This window comes from Thermothielavioides terrestris, chromosome 6 (assembly GCF_000226115.1).
Source record: "Thermothielavioides terrestris NRRL 8126 chromosome 6, complete sequence".
NCBI lineage: Eukaryota > Fungi > Ascomycota > Sordariomycetes > Sordariales > Chaetomiaceae > Thermothielavioides > Thermothielavioides terrestris.
Genome location: NC_016462.1, coordinates 291,379 through 307,409, shown reverse-complemented (window position 1 = coordinate 307,409; position 16,031 = coordinate 291,379). Strand labels below are relative to the sequence as shown.

At 60.0% G+C, this 16,031-nt stretch overlaps 6 protein-coding genes across 6 annotated transcripts; 3 read left to right on the top strand and 3 right to left on the bottom strand.

Moving 5' to 3' along the window:
* Positions 1-60: 60 nt before the first annotated feature.
* THITE_2156505 (uncharacterized protein) lies at positions 61-965 on the bottom strand (the record flags this gene model as incomplete). The annotated part of the gene is made up of 1 exon (XM_003657334.1): positions 61-965. The coding sequence occupies exon 1, from the start codon at positions 943-945 to the stop codon at positions 61-63; it is 885 nt and encodes a 294-aa protein (XP_003657382.1). The 5' UTR covers positions 946-965.
* A 558-nt stretch (positions 966-1,523) lies between these two features.
* Positions 1,524-4,656, top strand: THITE_2123004 (uncharacterized protein). Its single transcript, XM_003657333.1, has 5 exons — positions 1,524-1,884; positions 1,957-2,193; positions 2,269-2,792; positions 2,866-3,194; positions 3,295-4,656. Exons 1-5 carry the CDS (start codon positions 1,653-1,655, stop codon positions 4,559-4,561), a joined length of 2,589 nt encoding a protein of 862 aa, XP_003657381.1. The 5' UTR covers positions 1,524-1,652; the 3' UTR covers positions 4,562-4,656.
* A 118-nt stretch (positions 4,657-4,774) lies between these two features.
* Positions 4,775-7,702, bottom strand: THITE_2123000 (uncharacterized protein). The gene is made up of 4 exons (XM_003657332.1): positions 7,327-7,702; positions 7,093-7,256; positions 5,286-7,019; positions 4,775-5,175 (listed from the first exon to the last, which is right to left on the bottom strand). The coding sequence occupies exons 1-4, from the start codon at positions 7,404-7,406 to the stop codon at positions 4,988-4,990; spliced, it is 2,166 nt and encodes a 721-aa protein (XP_003657380.1). The 5' UTR covers positions 7,407-7,702; the 3' UTR covers positions 4,775-4,987.
* Positions 7,703-7,806: 104 nt separating this feature from the next.
* Positions 7,807-9,229, top strand: THITE_2122999 (uncharacterized protein). The gene has a single exon (XM_003657331.1). The coding sequence runs from the start codon at positions 8,009-8,011 to the stop codon at positions 9,107-9,109; it is 1,101 nt and encodes a 366-aa protein (XP_003657379.1). The 5' UTR covers positions 7,807-8,008; the 3' UTR covers positions 9,110-9,229.
* On the bottom strand, positions 9,199-12,210 carry THITE_2122998 (uncharacterized protein). Its single transcript, XM_003657330.1, has 4 exons — positions 11,979-12,210; positions 11,431-11,880; positions 9,640-11,372; positions 9,199-9,581 (listed from the first exon to the last, which is right to left on the bottom strand). Exons 1-4 carry the CDS (start codon positions 12,068-12,070, stop codon positions 9,289-9,291), a joined length of 2,568 nt encoding a protein of 855 aa, XP_003657378.1. The 5' UTR covers positions 12,071-12,210; the 3' UTR covers positions 9,199-9,288.
* Positions 12,211-13,305: 1,095 nt separating this feature from the next.
* Positions 13,306-14,922, top strand: THITE_2122994 (uncharacterized protein). Its single transcript, XM_003657329.1, has 4 exons — positions 13,306-13,604; positions 13,671-13,960; positions 14,031-14,248; positions 14,308-14,922. Exons 1-4 carry the CDS (start codon positions 13,510-13,512, stop codon positions 14,653-14,655), a joined length of 951 nt encoding a protein of 316 aa, XP_003657377.1. The 5' UTR covers positions 13,306-13,509; the 3' UTR covers positions 14,656-14,922.
* The last annotated feature ends 1,109 nt before the right edge of the window (positions 14,923-16,031 follow it).

Genomic DNA, 16,031 nt, shown 5'->3' with positions numbered 1-16,031 from the left:
TGAAAAGACAATGGTATTATACGCTACGCATAATAAACAAGTGACCCCGTCGCATCATCATCATCTCCTCTCGCTCCCTTCTCGCCCTTGCTCCCCCTTCTCGGCTCCCATCGCCTCCCGGATCCGCCTCCTCCGCTCGGCATCGGCCCGGCGGAACTCGTCGTCGTCGGCGATCGGCGGCTCGAACTTGGCCTGGAAGGCGGTGCCGGGGGCCACGCGCTCGTCGCGGCTCTCCCACACGTCCTCGCTGCTGGGCCGGCCGCCGCCGTACTTGGCGGCCTCCTTGGCGCGGTAGTGCGCGCGCACGGCCTCGGCCCGCGCCGCGGGCGCCAGCGACTTGGTCCGCATGCAGAACCAGAAGTCGTCCCACAGCTCCGTGCACGGGCGCACGCTGCCGTACCGGTACACCGCGTTCCACTGCGCCCCCGGCGTGTGGCAGTGCCATGCGTAGTCGAACGCGTCGCGGCACGACATGCTCGTCGGGAGCAGGTGCTCGGACATGGCGAGCGATTGGGGAGTTCGCGTGCGAGGCGGTTTGGAGCCTGCCTTGCTGGGCTGTTGATCTTGTTGTTGTTCGGAAGAGGGGCCGGCGGCGGGGGGCTCGCCGCGGGATCTGGCTGATGCCCAGGAGAACCAGGAAGACGGTGGCTCGGGTTTGGAGGTGGACGAGGGCGTTTGCGGCGGCTGCTGCTGCTGCTGCTCTTGCTGTGCTGAGGGTTGGGAGGATGAGGACGAGGACGAGGATTGGGTGTCTTTTAGGAGCATGTGCATGAACAAGGCCAGTTCGCGCTCGGCGGCGTCGGGCTCGGGCCCGGACTGGGACTCGGCGGGCGGTCGCTGCGTCGCTGCCGGTGGTGCGGCAGTGGACGAGGCTACCGCGGGGCTGTCGCTCGAGCCCTCGGGCTGAGGCTTGGGCGAGGGGGAGGGCTGCCAGAACCAACCCATGGCGGCGGCTTCACTCCGTTGAGAACGCTGTTTATGTTAAGCAGGGAGAGACTCGTGTGTATCGACTTGGGCGAAAGTCACTCGTAACTGGGCGGGGAAAGCAGTGAGGGGAAGCGTTGGCGTGCACGGCTGTGATACCTGATCGTCTCGGGTGTTTGCGGCCCTGCAAGGCAAAGGCCTTTCGCTCTCGCATCGGGCCAGCAGTGACCGGGGTCCGTTCCATCCACTGAAAAGCAGCGCATGGCCGGGGCCGGCTTGGCGCTGGCTCAAGTGGGCTCCACAGAGGGGCATGGAATGAGGCCTGGGCCGTTGGGTCGCTCACTGGTGGGGCTGTCGAAAAGTTATCCCGTCGTACTGTGTTCCGTACCCTGAGCTGCACGAGAGCAGAGCTGCCCCGAGTGAGGCACAGCAGATGAATGGCAAATGGAAACGAATAACTCTTGGCGTCTGAGAACAAGGGAATCAAGCTAGACTGGAAGCCAGGAGTAGAACCGCTGCGGGCACACGCTCTATCTTACTACAGAGAGCTCTGCGCACTGTTTGTTTAAGAACCTCCCCTGAGGAAGAGGCGACTATGACCTCATGGCAGGTCTGTATTGTAGCTTTTTCCAAAACAAGCTTAAAAGTTAAGACTTGAGTGGTAGCAACATCAGACGAGCTCGGGTTTCAACTCGCACATGCCGAACCTTGCATGAAGCAATGAAGCGATGATCCTGGGACGGACCGTCTTCCGACCGGCGAGCCGGTACGGCGCTGCAGGCGTTGCAGCGTCAAGGTTTTCTCTTGGACGAGGCCGGTCAGTAACCGCGACACTGGGCAACCACACGTCGCGTACGATCCGGCGTCCCGAGAGCACCGTGAGCACTGCCGGCATCACTGGCAGCGACAATACAGGGCATATCGAGGCCGGACCCAATGAGGCGATTCTCTTCTTTGACAGTGCGTTCTGCGCCTCCGGCATCGACATCGAGTCGTTCGCAATCCGGACATCCTGACTCACTCCCTTGCTAGATCTCTTCCCCCTCAAGCTCAGCTCGGTTCTCTTCTGGCGACCCTGGGACACGGGCGAGCTCCTCAAGCGCTTTGACAATGCGTCTCTCAGCTTTCTCGACCCCATCAGCCTCGTGAAAAGGGCAATCCCCGAGACCGCCGCGGTCAAGGTGGTCGAGTTCTACCCCCGGTTCAAGGAAGGCGGTATCTACGTCAAGTTCACCTCTCCAAGTGGCATGTCACCGGCCGAGGTCCAAGGTACCACGAAAGACATTCTCCACTGCTTTCTTCTATGCCTTGGGGGATTCCGCCGCTGATTACCAGCTGGTCTAGCCGAGTTGGCGAGATCCCTCGACAAGACGCCCATCAAGCCGTGGTTCAGCCCGTTCCGCGGCATCAAGACGGGTCTCGTCTTGGGCCGTCCCTGGCTAGAAGACCTCTATCGACTCCCACAAAACCGCCTGAAGGTCGAGTTTGTGCCTGCCCAAGACTCGGAACCGCCCGCCGAGCTGTCGCAGGAGTCCCTGTACAGCTTGTTCCGCCGCTATGGCAAGATCGCCGACATCTCATCCCAGCCTCCCGACTCCAAGGTCCTGCCGAAATATGCCTACGTCGACTTCGTCCTCCTACGCGATGCCATCATGGCCAGGAACTGCATGCATGGTTTCGTCCTCCGAGAGGAGGAGGGCAGCAAGAACCCTACCCGCCTCCGGTTATCGTACGAGCAGCGGGAGAAACCGCATCAAATATGGAACTGGATCACCAATCATCCGAGGATCGTCATCCCAATTATTGCCGCCTTTCTAGCTGCCTTTACTGTAGCAGTGTTCGATCCTATACGCGAGTTCTTTGTCAAAGTACGGGACATCACCCGCTGCAGACCTGCCCCCCGCGTTCGCCTTCGACTCCGAGATGCTGACCTCGAATCAGATTCACGTGCAAAAGTCCTTCGAGTTCACGGATAGCCGACTGTACAAGTGGTTGAAGCGGCAGACCTCGGATATCCTCGCTTTTCGCAGACGGGAAGATGACGATGCTGGCCTCAATGCCCTGTTCACCCACCGGAAAGACGTGATTGACTCGATACAAAACAGCCTACTCGAATCCGTCGACACATTTGTGGTTGTCCATGGACCTCGCGGCTCCGGAGGTAGGGAGCTCGTTATGGACCAGGTGCTCCAGGGGCGGCGCAACGTCCTCGTCCTAGACTGCAGACAAGTCGTCGAAGCGCGCGGCGAGGCGGGCACCATTAAGAAGCTGTGAGCAACAATCCCACATATCCATCTGTGTTCATCTCAGGAGCGACAGCTCCCCTGAGATGCCCCAGAGAACATGTTGCGTGGCTGACGTTTGTGGCAGAGCTAACCAGGTTGGCTACCGCCCCGTCTTCTCCTGGGCCAACAACCTGAGCAGCATGGTCGATCTCGCCATCCAGAGCACTACGGGAGTCAAGGCCGGCTTCTCCGAGAACCTCGAATCCCAGATCGTCAAGATTCTTCAGACGACCGCCACGGCCCTCAAGAGAGTCTCGCTCGCCGACAGAAAGAAGAGCGATAAGGACGCCAACCTCACAGACGATGCATATCTGGAGGCACACCCAGAACGCCGCGCCGTTGTCGTCATTGACAACTTCCTACACAAGGGCGAGGAGAAGGGTGTTCTCTACGACAAGATCGCCGACTGGGCTTCCGCGCTTGTGCAGTCCAACATCGCCCACGTCATCTTCCTCACGACCGATTCGTCGTTTTCCAAGCCCCTTGCCAAGGCGCTGCCAGATCGCGTTCTCCATCAGGTCACCCTGGGCGATCTCTCGCCTGTCGTGGCGAAGCACTTCGTCGTCTCACAGCTCGAACCGGACGGCGAGCCAGGCCCAGATTCAGAGGAGAGCCGCGACGCTCCGGTGCTGACAGAGAAGCAACGCCGAAAGGACCTCCAGGAGCTCGACGAGTGCATCGAAGTGCTGGGCGGCCGCCTGACAGACCTGCAAGTCCTCACCCGCAGACTCAAGGTCGGCCAGAGCCCCAAGAAAGCAGTCTCGGACATCATCGACCAGAACGCCTCCGACATCCTGCGCATGTTCCTGCTGGGGAACAAGAGCGGCGGCGGCGTCGGCGGCGGAGGTGAGGGCGGCACGAAGTGGTCGGCCGAGCAGGCCTGGTACCTGATCCGGGAGCTCGCGTCCAAGGAGACGCTGCGCTACAACGAGGTGCTGCTGAGCAGCACCTTCTCGTCGTCCACCACCGCCGGGGCCGGCAGCGCCGAGGCCGCCATCGAGAGCCTCGCCAGCGCGGAGCTCATCACGGTCCGGTCGCTGCACGGCCGGCCCGCGACCATCCGCGCCGGCAAGCCCGTCTACCAGGCCGCCTTCAACCGCCTGCTCGAGGACGACGCGATCCGGGCGCGCATGGACCTGGCCCTGCTGGCCGAGCTCGCCAAGATCGAGGCCAGGACCATCGAGAAGGCCGAGGCGGAGCTCGCCGTGCTCGCTGGCCTCCCCTTGCAGCCGTACCAGGCTGCCGAGCGGGTTGATTACCTGCTGGCGAAGCTGCAGGGCAGTCAGCAGAAGATCGTGGCGTATGAGAAGGAGATGGCCGGCCTGAAGAAGATGCTGTCTGAGGCGGACTGAAGTTTGCTGAGCATTGTGTGGAATATATTTTCAGGACGGGCCTTGGCTGGGGCGTCGTTGTTGGTCCACTCAGTTATGGCAGCATTGCACTGCGACAGCCTTCTTCTCCGCTTGTGTTTGTACTTTGTAATGGAAGCTTCCCTAGCCGATATCCGGTCCATCCCTCGGGACATGCCAGCGCACTGCCTACCTAGGTAGCTTGTCCCATTCCCCGACGAAAGTAAACCGCGATGGACATCTCGGGTTGATGATAACTTTGCAGTCCGCTTGATTCCACCGACATGAACTCTGTGACCATAGTATGTACTGATAACCCAACCAAAACCCAGACCCCCCCAACCCCCAGCATCAATTTGCCCCTATACTCCTAAACCATTACAGCCGCCCGTTCGACGTTCACCGTACAGAAAGCTAAGTGGGACACTTCTACTCCTCCTCGCTAGCCGCCTCCTCTTCCCCTGCGGTAGCCTCCGCCTCCTCATCCGCATCCTCCTCGCCCTCCGCCGCTTCTTCTTCTTGTTCTTCCGCAGGCGGCCGGGCAGCCACCTCTTGCCCTTGCGAGAAGAAGATGCGGGCGGGGTTGTCATAGTCGTTCTCTATTGTGTACTCGTTGTCTGGCAGGGATAACACACGACGTCAGCAAAAGCAAAGCAAAACCAGGGGATCCACAAATCCTTCGAGGTCTGGCGAGGAGAAAAAAAAAAAAAAAAAAAAATCCACTTACACCTCGGCACGATGAATATCCCGCCCTTGCTGATGCGGAAACTCGTCTCCTGAACGGTCACCAGCACCCGGCCGACGTGGACAAAGAAGATCATGAAGACCTTGCGCGAGTTCTTGAGCCGCTTGACGGACCCGGGCGGCAGGTCGACGACGCCGGCGCCGATGAACCCTTCGCTGAACACCTTGGCGTACCGGAACTCGCCGCCGACCACCTCGGTGGTCTTGATGGCCGCGCCGCTGATGGCCAGCTGCTTGTCCATGACGCTGACCAGGTCGTTGGGCGCCGGCGGGTTGAACTCGTACTCGGGCTGCCAGACGACCACCTCGCCCGTGACGGTCCCCGGGTCGAGCTCCCACAGCTCGGCGGGGCCGTCATCGTCGTCGCCGTCGCCGTCGAACCCCCGACTCCTCCTCCCCCGCCGCCTGCCAGCGCCGCCGCCACCGCGGCGCGACGACCTGTGCCGCGGCGGCTCGGGCTCGGGCTCGTCGACCCGCACGACCTCCTTGATGCGGGGCAGGACGAAGCGGCCGCGGTGCGTGCGGCCCGCGAAGGCGTCCTCGGCCTCGTCCATGTCGAACTCGACGCGCTCGTTGCGCCAGTAGGCGAGCGGCTTGTACGAGTTGCGCCCGGACCGCGTGCGGAAGATGGCGCTGGAGGCGTCGCCCGGCACCTCGCGGCGGTTGATGAGCAGGCCGCGGGACTTGGGCAGCGGCGGCCGCCGCGCGATGGCCACTTGGGACACGTCGCCCGGTTCGATGGAGGATTTGCGTCGTCGGCCTTTGGTCGCTTTGCTTGCCGTGCCCTGTTCGGGACTCTTCTTGCTTGGAGGGCCGGCGGGCTTTTTCGGGCCGGGCTTTTTGGCGTTGTCGGCTGGCGAGGTGCGCTGGCGTTTTGGCTGGGGCTCGGGTGACGGTTCTCTGGCGGTGGACTCTTCCTCCTGATCTAGCGACCGCCGCTTCTTTCCTCCTCGAGCAAGGGGTTGCGCCGCAACGGGGGCTGCGTCCTTGCCAGCTTTGGGCGGTCGTCCTCGTTTTCCCGGCGCCGGTTTCTGTGGCTTAGGCGTCGGCTCTTGCTCCTCATCCGAGTGCTCAGCATCTTCCTGGCCGTCTTCAGCATCTCTCTCCGCAGCAACGGTCCCGGCAGACTTCTTGAGGGAGTTCGCGGGTCTAGCTGGCGCTGTGTCCTTCTGCTTCTGTGGCCGACCGCGCTTCTTCTGGGCAGCGGGGGTGGGCGGATCCTCGTCATCTTCATCTTGTGCCGGTTCAGGATCTGGCTGTTCCGGAAGGTCGTGATCGTCACCGTCATTCAACATGGCCATGGATTCTTCCACGAAGTCGTCCACCTCGTCGCGCTCTCCGCCGTTCTCACTCCCCTGTTCTTCATCCTCATCCTGGTGCAGAGGCTGCAAGCGGCGGCCATTCGCGAGACTCTTACCGGCTCCGAGATAGCTCCCCTGGACGGGCTGAGACAGAGAATGCGGGCCTCCACTTGCGACGCTCTGGAAATCGATGCGGCGCTTTGCGACGTTATCGCCTGTCGGCTGGCTACTCGACTTGAAGCCGTTGTCTCTAACGACCGCAGCACGGGCCGGTGACGACGAGTTGCGCGCGAGGAGTCGGTTTCGTTGGGCGGGAGAGTTCAGGAACGTCTTCGCTGGCGAACGGACGCGCGACGTGGGCACGGGTAACCTAGTCCCGTGGCCGTTGAGCAGCGCGGCTGGGCCAATTCCAGACGCTGGAGCCAGGGTTAGAAAGCGAACCAGTCCTCTGCTTGCAGCGCCTGCAGCGAGACAACGGGGGGCCCGTACTTGTAGTTATGTCCATCGCCTCCTCGCCGCTTCCATCCTCGTCCGAGGCTCCCTCCTGCTCCTCCTCATGGTCTGACTTGCCGGGTGACGAAAACAAGTTCTCGAGGGGTTCCATGCCATGTTCATCGCGTACGCCCGAGTCGGGCACGGTCACGCCGGTTTTCCTGCGCCGACGTCAGCGAAAGGCGAGTCCTCGGTTGCGCATGCACCCAGCCCGGTGCACAGTTGACGCACCTCCCCACCACGCCGAGCTCGTAGATGTGCTCGCCTTGCGGCGCGAGGGTGCGCCTTGCCAGGGATGGTCGAGGCGCCATTTCGGCCGACACCGTTGATGGTGGTGCAAGTGCAAGACAAAGACCGAGACGCGTCTGGTGTCCAAGCTTGGGTGCGGTGGTTCCGCAGATTGGCAGTAATCCGACTAGCTATGGTCAAGCAAAACCGGGGTTGGCGATGCTGGGGTGATAGCGACAGGTGCAGGCCGGGGTTTGGCGGCAGGCAGGCAGGCTGCAACACCCCGTTGTTGTTTACTTCGGGGCAGGGAGGCGGGATGATGGATCGTGTTGTGTCTTCGCGCAGACTGTTGTTGCATTGCGCCGGCTTTTGTTCGGCGCACTGTTACCCGCTCTAAGTTAGTTGATGGCAGACAGGAAATTCCGGGTGTGATTGGCTGGAGCGGTGACGCGCATTGGCTGAGCGCATCACACGCGTCCAAGCTTGGCCCCTCCAAGACAGCTTAGGTATGAAGCTGCCGGGGGGGCTCACAGTGCTCTAACTGCTAGGTGTGTAATCCGTCGGTCCCTCTGCGAAACAAGGCTCGAAAAGAAAAAGGAAAAAACACAATCCAAGCAGAGGGGTCCAGATATCGCGGATACGCAACCCTGACCCAACTAACGTTAACTAGCGTCCCACCACCACCATGGACGATTCACAGCAGCCTGAGGACGTCGAGCTCGAGACTCCGCCGTCGGACGTGTTCATCCCGCCATCCATCAACGCCGCCGCGCTGCTCGCCGGAGACACCTACAGCTACTTCTCCCCCGTCCCGCCGGCTCTCCTCCCGCCGCAAGACTCTCCCGGCACCGCCGGCCCTCCCTGCGCGCTGGGCGTCGACGAGGCCGGCCGGGGCCCCGTCCTGGGCCCCATGGTCTACGGCGTCTTCTACCTGCCGCTGCCGCTGTCCGACCCGCTGCTGCGCGCCGCCCACCACTTCGACGACAGCAAGGTGCTGACGCCCGCGGTGCGCTCCGCGCTGATGCGCACGCTGTGCACGCCCTCCAGCGACCTGCACGCGTCGTGCGGCTGGGCGGTCACCGCGCTGTCGGCGCGCGACATCGGCGCGGGCATGCTGCGGCCCGGCGGCGGCGCGGCCGGCGGCGCGGCGTACAACCTCAACGCGCAGGCCATGGACGCGACGGTCGCGCTGGTCCGCGCCGTCTACGCGCGCGGCGTCAACGTGCGCGAGATCTACGTCGACACCATCGGCCCGCCGGCCGCGTACCAGGCCAGGCTGGAGCGCGTGTTCCCGACCGCCAAGATCACGGTCGCGAAGAAGGCCGACAGCCTGTACCCGTGCGTCAGCGCGGCGAGCGTGTGCGCCAAGGTCACCAGGGACGCCGCGCTGGAGACGCTGTGGAAGGCTAGGGGGCGGGCGGTCAACGGGGCGGGAGTGGATGTGGGCGCGGAAGGGCAGGAGCAGGAAGACAAGGAGGCGGACGACGACAAAGGCATGGCCTGGGGTTCGGGGTATCCCTCGGACGGGAGATGCGTCTCCTGGCTGAAGGGGCACATGCACCCCGTCTTTGGCTGGGGGCCTGAGTGCCGGTTTAGTTGGGGAACCGCCAAAGACATGCTTGAGGCTGCTCCGGCGAAAGGTGGTGGTGTCAAGGTGGAGTGGCCGGTAGACGAGGGAGGAGACACACATCGGTTGACCGACTTCTTCGTTGGGAAGGACCAGGATAGGGATGCGGATGAACTGGGAACATGGTTTGGGACACCAGCAGGACTAGAAGCCTTCTGAACGGGTTGACTGGCTTGTACATGTGCTCGTCGCTCTATTCTCGGCGTTTGGCGTTGGGGAGTTGGGCGGAAAGTTAAAGATATCCCCCGGCGTGGCAGTTCCAACTGACGCTTCTCTCATGCAACAATAAGAAACAAAAAAACAGGCGCGACACCCAATACATCCACGCCCAACCGTGTCTAGAAATCGTCATCGGCCTCGGCCTCCTGCGCCTTCTTTCCACGGCTATCCAACCTGTCCATGCTGATAGAGGCACTACTACCCTGCTGCCTGGCCGGCACCGCGATGGCTTGTCTGACCGTCTCGTTGTTCTCCAAGAACTCGCGCAGCTTCTCCTTGCCGATCTCAACTGCCTGGTTGGATGCCGCGTTCGCCATCTGCAGCATCGGCCCCAGGAGGTTCAGACTATGAGCTAGATAAGTACCGCCACCCAAAACCAGGATGAGCATGAAGAGAATCGGGTTACGCAAGACTGCCATTCATATGTCAGTGAGTGCAGCTAAGCGAACGAATGTCGGAAAAACACCTACCCATCATAATTTCGTTCCATCCGAGAACGAGGAGGATGACATAGAAGTAGAGCGGCACCTGGGTGATGCCGCCGATGGCGCTCCGCTTGGCTTCCACGTAGACGCCATCCGCCATCTTTTTGAATCTCACCACCAGGTCCTGGCGTTTGCTCTCGCTGAGAACCGTCATCTCCTCCTCGAGGCTCTTGCCTTCCTCCTCATCCACGCCGCCGATGGGGACGAGGTCCTCCTCGTCCTCCGGTTCCGCAGCAGCCGGCTGAGCACCAATGAAGCCTGGCAGGTCCGGCGGGGCGTATGTTTCCGCTAACCTGAACCGGGACAGCAGAGGGATCAGCCCCAGCGTGGACTCGCGTGCCCGGGTATAGACACCTTCGATGTCGTCGGTGGGGCGCCAGATCCGTGGAACACCCTCCTCGTCGTAACGGAATCTGTCCTCGAAGTTCTCACGGAGCTTCATGAGGATGTTGCTCTCCATCATCTCCTCTTCGATCTTCTCCCGGAGCGCCACCCAGCTCTTGCGCCGCAGCCGCCAGAGGCCGACCTCAACCTCCTCTGGGCTCGCCTCAAAGCTTTTGGCCCTGTCGGCAAACCGCGTCTCGGCTTCTTTGACAATGCTGATGAAGGCATTCCATACACGATCCCACAAGTCCTTCTCTGTCGTTGGCTTCTCGCCGGTCTCCGGGGCGCCGGACCCGCCCCTACCAGATCCAAGCCTGTTGAATTCGAGACCGATCGCATCGCCAAGTCTGGACCTGACCCAGCGCTCAACCCGGATGGCCAGCCGCCTCATCTCCTCCTTGCGAAGCCGCGCGCTGACCTCGTCGAGCTCCTTCTCGAACAGCCGGTACTGCGGCTTGAAGTTTGTCCACGCCACGCCCGGGATCAGCAGGCTCTGGGCCTCCTTCCTAAAGACGTCGAGCGTCTTCTTCTTCTGCTTCGCGACGATATCGGCAAACTCGTACGCGCCACCCGCCTTCTGGCCGGCCTTCACCGCGCTCGTGACGGCCTCGCTGAACGCCGCCACGCCAGCCTTGTGCGCCGCCGAGAGCTGCGTCTGATATACCGCCTTGAGGCGCGTGTCAATCTTGCTCTCGAGCTCGGCGCGCTTTGTCGCGTACACGCCTTTGTGGTACCGGCTGGCCTGCGTCTCAAACGTCTTGACGCACTTCTCGCGAGCGCCGGAACCGGTGGCGCCGAGGTTGGGCAGGACGGTGGGCTTGCCGAGGCGGGCCGCCTCGGCCTGCTGCTCCTCGAGCGGGACGATGACGGCGTCGAATCCGACAAGAACTTCACGCGAGATCTCGTCGCAGCGGAACTGCGCGAGCAACTCCTGCTGGGTGGGCAGGTCGAGGTCCTTGTTGTTGACGATTTGATCCCAGACACCCTCGGCGTAGACCGACAGCCCATCGGCGGGTATCCTCCTGTGGTATTCGGGCAGGAAGACGCCTCCCACGAACTCCTGGTCCTTGGCGGAGCGGTGGCCAGCCGTGAAGCGTGTGCTGAGTTTGTCGACTTCCTCCAGGAACTTGTCTGGCTGAAGAATCTTGTGCGGTAGCGCTGCGAAAGCAAAGTCGAAGTAGTCTTCGATCTTGGAGTTCTCGAGCCCCTGAGGCTTGGATATGGAGGACCAGATCCGAGTCAGGTCCTGGATCAGAGTGTCCCGCAGGTTGGACAGCGGGGTGTTGCCGATGTGATCGCGGATGACGAAGAACAGAAGCGACCGTGTCTGTGATCTGGCGCATCGTGTCAGGCGCGTCCGCGGCTTGAAGGCGGTGCTTCTGTGCGACTTACTGCCGATCTTTCAGGAACAACTGCAGATTGACCTCAAACACGGTCTTCAGCAGACCCATGTTTGCGCCCTGATACAGACCGACCTGGTGCTCCCAGATGTTAACAATCAAGACTTCGCTGGTTGCCAACGCAAAGAGCGCGCTCTTGCGCTCGAAGTCCTGGTCCTCGCCGCGTTCGCGACCGTCGGTGCCCTCGACATCCATAACGAGGATGTTGTCGGCCATCTGGGTAGCACCGCCGTCCGCGCTGACGCGCTTGTTCTTGGACATCCATATTCCCTTGGTGGTTTGACGGCGCTCCGTCTCGGACATGACGCTGAAGTCGGTTTTGAACAGGTGGTTGAGCAGGGTCGACTTGCCGGTCGACTGCGACCCGAAGACGGAGATGAGGTGGTAGTTGAAGCCGGCCTCGGCGACGCGAGTCTCGACGAGGTAGTCATTCAGGTTCGTGCTGCAAGACGGAAGCTTGTTAGCCGCCCCGTTGTCCAGCGACCCGATGTCCCCTCCTCTCCACACTGCGAGCGGACAGCCGGACGGGTCGGCACGCACTTGTATGCTTTGTCCTCATCGATGACTTGTATTCCATGCTCGTACTGCTTGGCAGTCGGCCCATCGCCGACCGCTGCAAAGTGGCCGTTCATCGCGCCGCGGGATGACTGGCGGGAAGTGCGACGTGAGGAGTACCAGCGAGGGGCGGATGGCCGAGAGACTCGAGTCCTAAACCTAAGTCTGGCAAGGGGAACATATATCATGTCACGATGCAGCCGAAATGCAGGGGCCCGTGATTCGGTTCGCAGGTCATCCGGGAAGGGCTCCCCCCTCCTGATTGGGCATAGCGCCGGGTCCGACCTGCCCCGATCGCACACAACGCACATGGACACCTCGCTCGCAGCTTCAGTGGAGCCCTTCCTCTCCGATGTCCCTTCCAGGTGATCCGCACTCGAGACTGTCCACGCGATCTCGAAATTGCCACAATCTGCGTGATAAGCCTTCTGCGAAACAGAGGATAGCCTACGTGGCGCCTTGGATATCGAGTTGGTGCCTGTTCACACAGTCTGCTGTTATTGCCTTGTAACTGGCATGCCCAATCTCGGAAACGGCTCCAATAAGAAGTTCTTCCGCCAGCAACAACTACCTCGAGCCCACCATCGGCTGTCCTAGCCTCCCCCTTGCCACGAACGCCTCATCCACCTCCAACACCCAGTTCGTCTGTACCGGCAAGCAATTCGGAAGCTGAAGACAGCCTGCACAGCTCCCATTCCCAATTCCGGCTTGGCCACTGTGCAGTCTTAACCCGCATAACTCCGGAACTGATCTCCACGGCCTGTTGTCAGCAGAAGACATGGCCGGAGAATGTGAGAGTAGTGTAAAGGTGGGATTCTAACGGCGTTCCCAGGATTCTGCTCTGGCACCTGACATGGGGCATGCTGCGTTGAAGGGGTCGTCGTTAAAGAGGTCCCGCCAAGACTAATTTCGGAGACTGCCGCGTACAAGTAATTACAAATCGCCAAGGGTGAGCGGGGCCGCCACGACTTTGAACATCATCAATGCAAAATCGCAAAGACTCGCAACAACATAACTTTACAATACCTCAACCAAATCGAAAAAAAAAGAAAACGAGGATAACCCGTACCCTAACTATAACCCGTATCCTAACCTTAATCTAAATCCTAACTAGCGGGGGGCTAGCGCCGCCCCCCGTACCCCTGGCGAACTAACCCTTGGCGATAGTGCAAACCCCGTGGCGATCTTGGCGATGTACTGACGGTGTAAAAACATTGCCGACAATTGGCCGAAATTAGTCTTGGCGGGACCTCTTTAACGTCTACCGTTGAAGGAGGTTTTACCAGGTCCCTTGACGCTCTCGGCAGCTGCCCAGTCTCACTCCTGTGTAACACCAGCCAACTAAATTACCTTACGGTCTTTGAAGACCGGCCAACAGTGAGCCGGGGTAAACCCCCCAACTCAGGCTCCCATTGGCAAGTGCGATAGAAAACAGATCAAAGTGCCAGTCGACTCCCCAGTGACTTCTGTCTAGACTTTCCGAGAAAACCTTCCATCCACCCCTCAAGCCTCTACAATGTCTGGTTTGTTCCGACTTGGCCAGGTGTTGCGTGGAAGTGCTGGTCAATATGTGATCACAAAGCAGCTGCAAAATACAGTTTGGCTTGCAACGTTGGTTTCGCCGTCAAAGTCTGCTTCTGGAGCCCTAGGTGCGATCGCTGACAGGCAGGATACCAGAAATCATGCGCAAGAGCTGGTGGTAATCAAGAGCGTCAAAGGCCACTTCAGAGTGGCCAACGAGCGGGATGTCCTCCGTCGCTTCAGCGACCGGTCACCTTACATCCGGCCGTTGCTGGACGAAATCGTTGAGCCGCCTGAGCCAACGACAATCGTGTTGCGACATTTGGACAGTCACCTCTGGCAAGCATCTGGCGAGCGGACTCTGAATCGGAAGGAACTGAAGTACGTGTCGAGGAGGGTGTTAGAGGCCCTGCAGGTCATGCATCGCGACGGGTTTGTCCATGCAGGTATGATGCGATTCGAAGTTCAGTGAAGCAACAGTGCAATAGTCGCTAACTACTAGGCACCCGGCGCCAGATGTCAAGCCAGACAACGTCCTGGTCAACTACAGCTCGGACGACAGCGATAACCGCTTCACGGACGTCCAGTTGGCAGACATGGGCAGCTCGTACCCAGAAGATCACAAATACGCCCGAGAGGGCGCTCCCATCGGGACAACCATCTGGCGCAGTCCCGAGACGCTGCTCCAGCTGCCCTGGGATACGAAGACGGACATCTGGTCGTTTGGCACGCTGGTAGCGCAACAGCCCTCCTCCTACTGCTCCATCCCTCAGCACCTGCTGACATTGTGAAGCTCATCAGTCTGATTTACGGCGGGCATTTCAACATTTTCTATCCCCCAGGCGTCAAGTTTGACGAACCCGAATTCGAAGTGGAAGTTCTCAAGCGGCAAGTCCAGTTCTTCGGGCCTTTCCCAGCCGAGTACATGGAAATTGCGGACAACGACACAATGAAAGTGGTGCTTTGGCTGATGGATGCCGTCTTTGATAAGAGGAAGCCATTCCAGTATATTACGGAGAGGGAGATCTGCAAGAAGGACAAGGAATTCATCTGCTGGTTTATGAAGCTGGATCCCCGCGACAGGCCGAGTGCTGACGAGATTCTCGCACACGAATGGTGGCGGGAGCCCGATGAAAGCTGAAAGGATTGGCGACAGGCGGGATGTAACGTCGGGGACGGCTGCCGGTCACTTGGGACGAGTTAGGAAACTGGTGGCTGACAAAGGTAGAGATTCAAGTTGTGATGGGATCGGCCGGGACATAGAAAACACAGAAGGCCTGGCCTGAGCTAACATAACCATATTGTATGGCTTTGCCAGCCAGATAGAAGCATAGTTTGTTGCAGATGGCGGCGCCAAGCGCTTTTCCCCGTTGTTGTTGACAACGTCTTGCTCCAGCTGGATTCCGGATGCAAGACCCGTGAAGATCCCGTCCTGGCTCAGCCTCTGCGGCGGCCTGTACTCGATTGCCGTTATGGTTTCCAAGTTTGTTTTCGCCATCCGACATTCTGGGTGTTGAAGCCACCTGATGTCTAGCCCGTCGATCTATTTATAGTGGTGCAACATTACCGCCGAGTTTCGATATATCCGAGTTGTCCAGGATTGTAACGAGCTCTGGTGCTAGGACAGGATTCCAGATCTTCTCGACGATCTTTAGGGGTCCTAACCCGCCGCATTGGCTCCAGTAGAATGGCGGGACTGGCGTCGGAAACCACAAGTCCGTACTTGTCGAGCCATAGATCAGGGGCAGCTCTCCAATAGAGAGTTCCATAACGGAAGGAGGACGTTCTCAGGGGGTCTTTTTCCTTGACGTACAGGACTGGGCTTCGTCCCTCCATCGTACGAGATCCGGAAATTCGACCAGGTCCAGTGGAACAAGCAACTATCGGACATGGTGCCTCCGGGTATGCCATTTTGTTGGTGATGGCCCCGAGTTTTATACCGAACACCCGTCCCCTGGCCGGCCGGTTATGATGATGTTGAGCCTTCTCTCGGCCCCCGTGGACGCTGCCTTTCTTCAGATGCGGGAGGCACTTTTGGACCACGTCTGACCCGCTTGCTGCGGCCTTGATAGCATTTAGTGGTTGCCTGCTTGACACCGAAGGCGAGTTTCAAAGGTTAAAAGTCTAGCCGATGAGGTTACTGGAGTTTACTGTTTATGCATCAATGGATGCCTTCCGGGTGGTCCGGAACTGGAGGTGGTCCGGAAGTGTTTGGGTAGTCCGACTAATGCATTCTATTCTACAGGAGGATCAAAATCACGGCGATACTGTACGGGCAGGCCATGGCATTTTGGGGTGGGCTGAGGGGAAGACTATATCGGCGCGTATACCTCGAAATGTCGCTAATTTTCGAGCAGGTGGTCTCGAAGGTATCCCGCTTCAGGATTTTGCTTACCTTAGGGACAGCGTGGGCCAAGTGCATGAGATTTGAGCCGACGACGGCTTGGAACGGTGGGGGGTGTGCATGTGGTCGGACGAGCCAAGGGGCTATGCAGACAGGATTGGGGATAAAGCCTC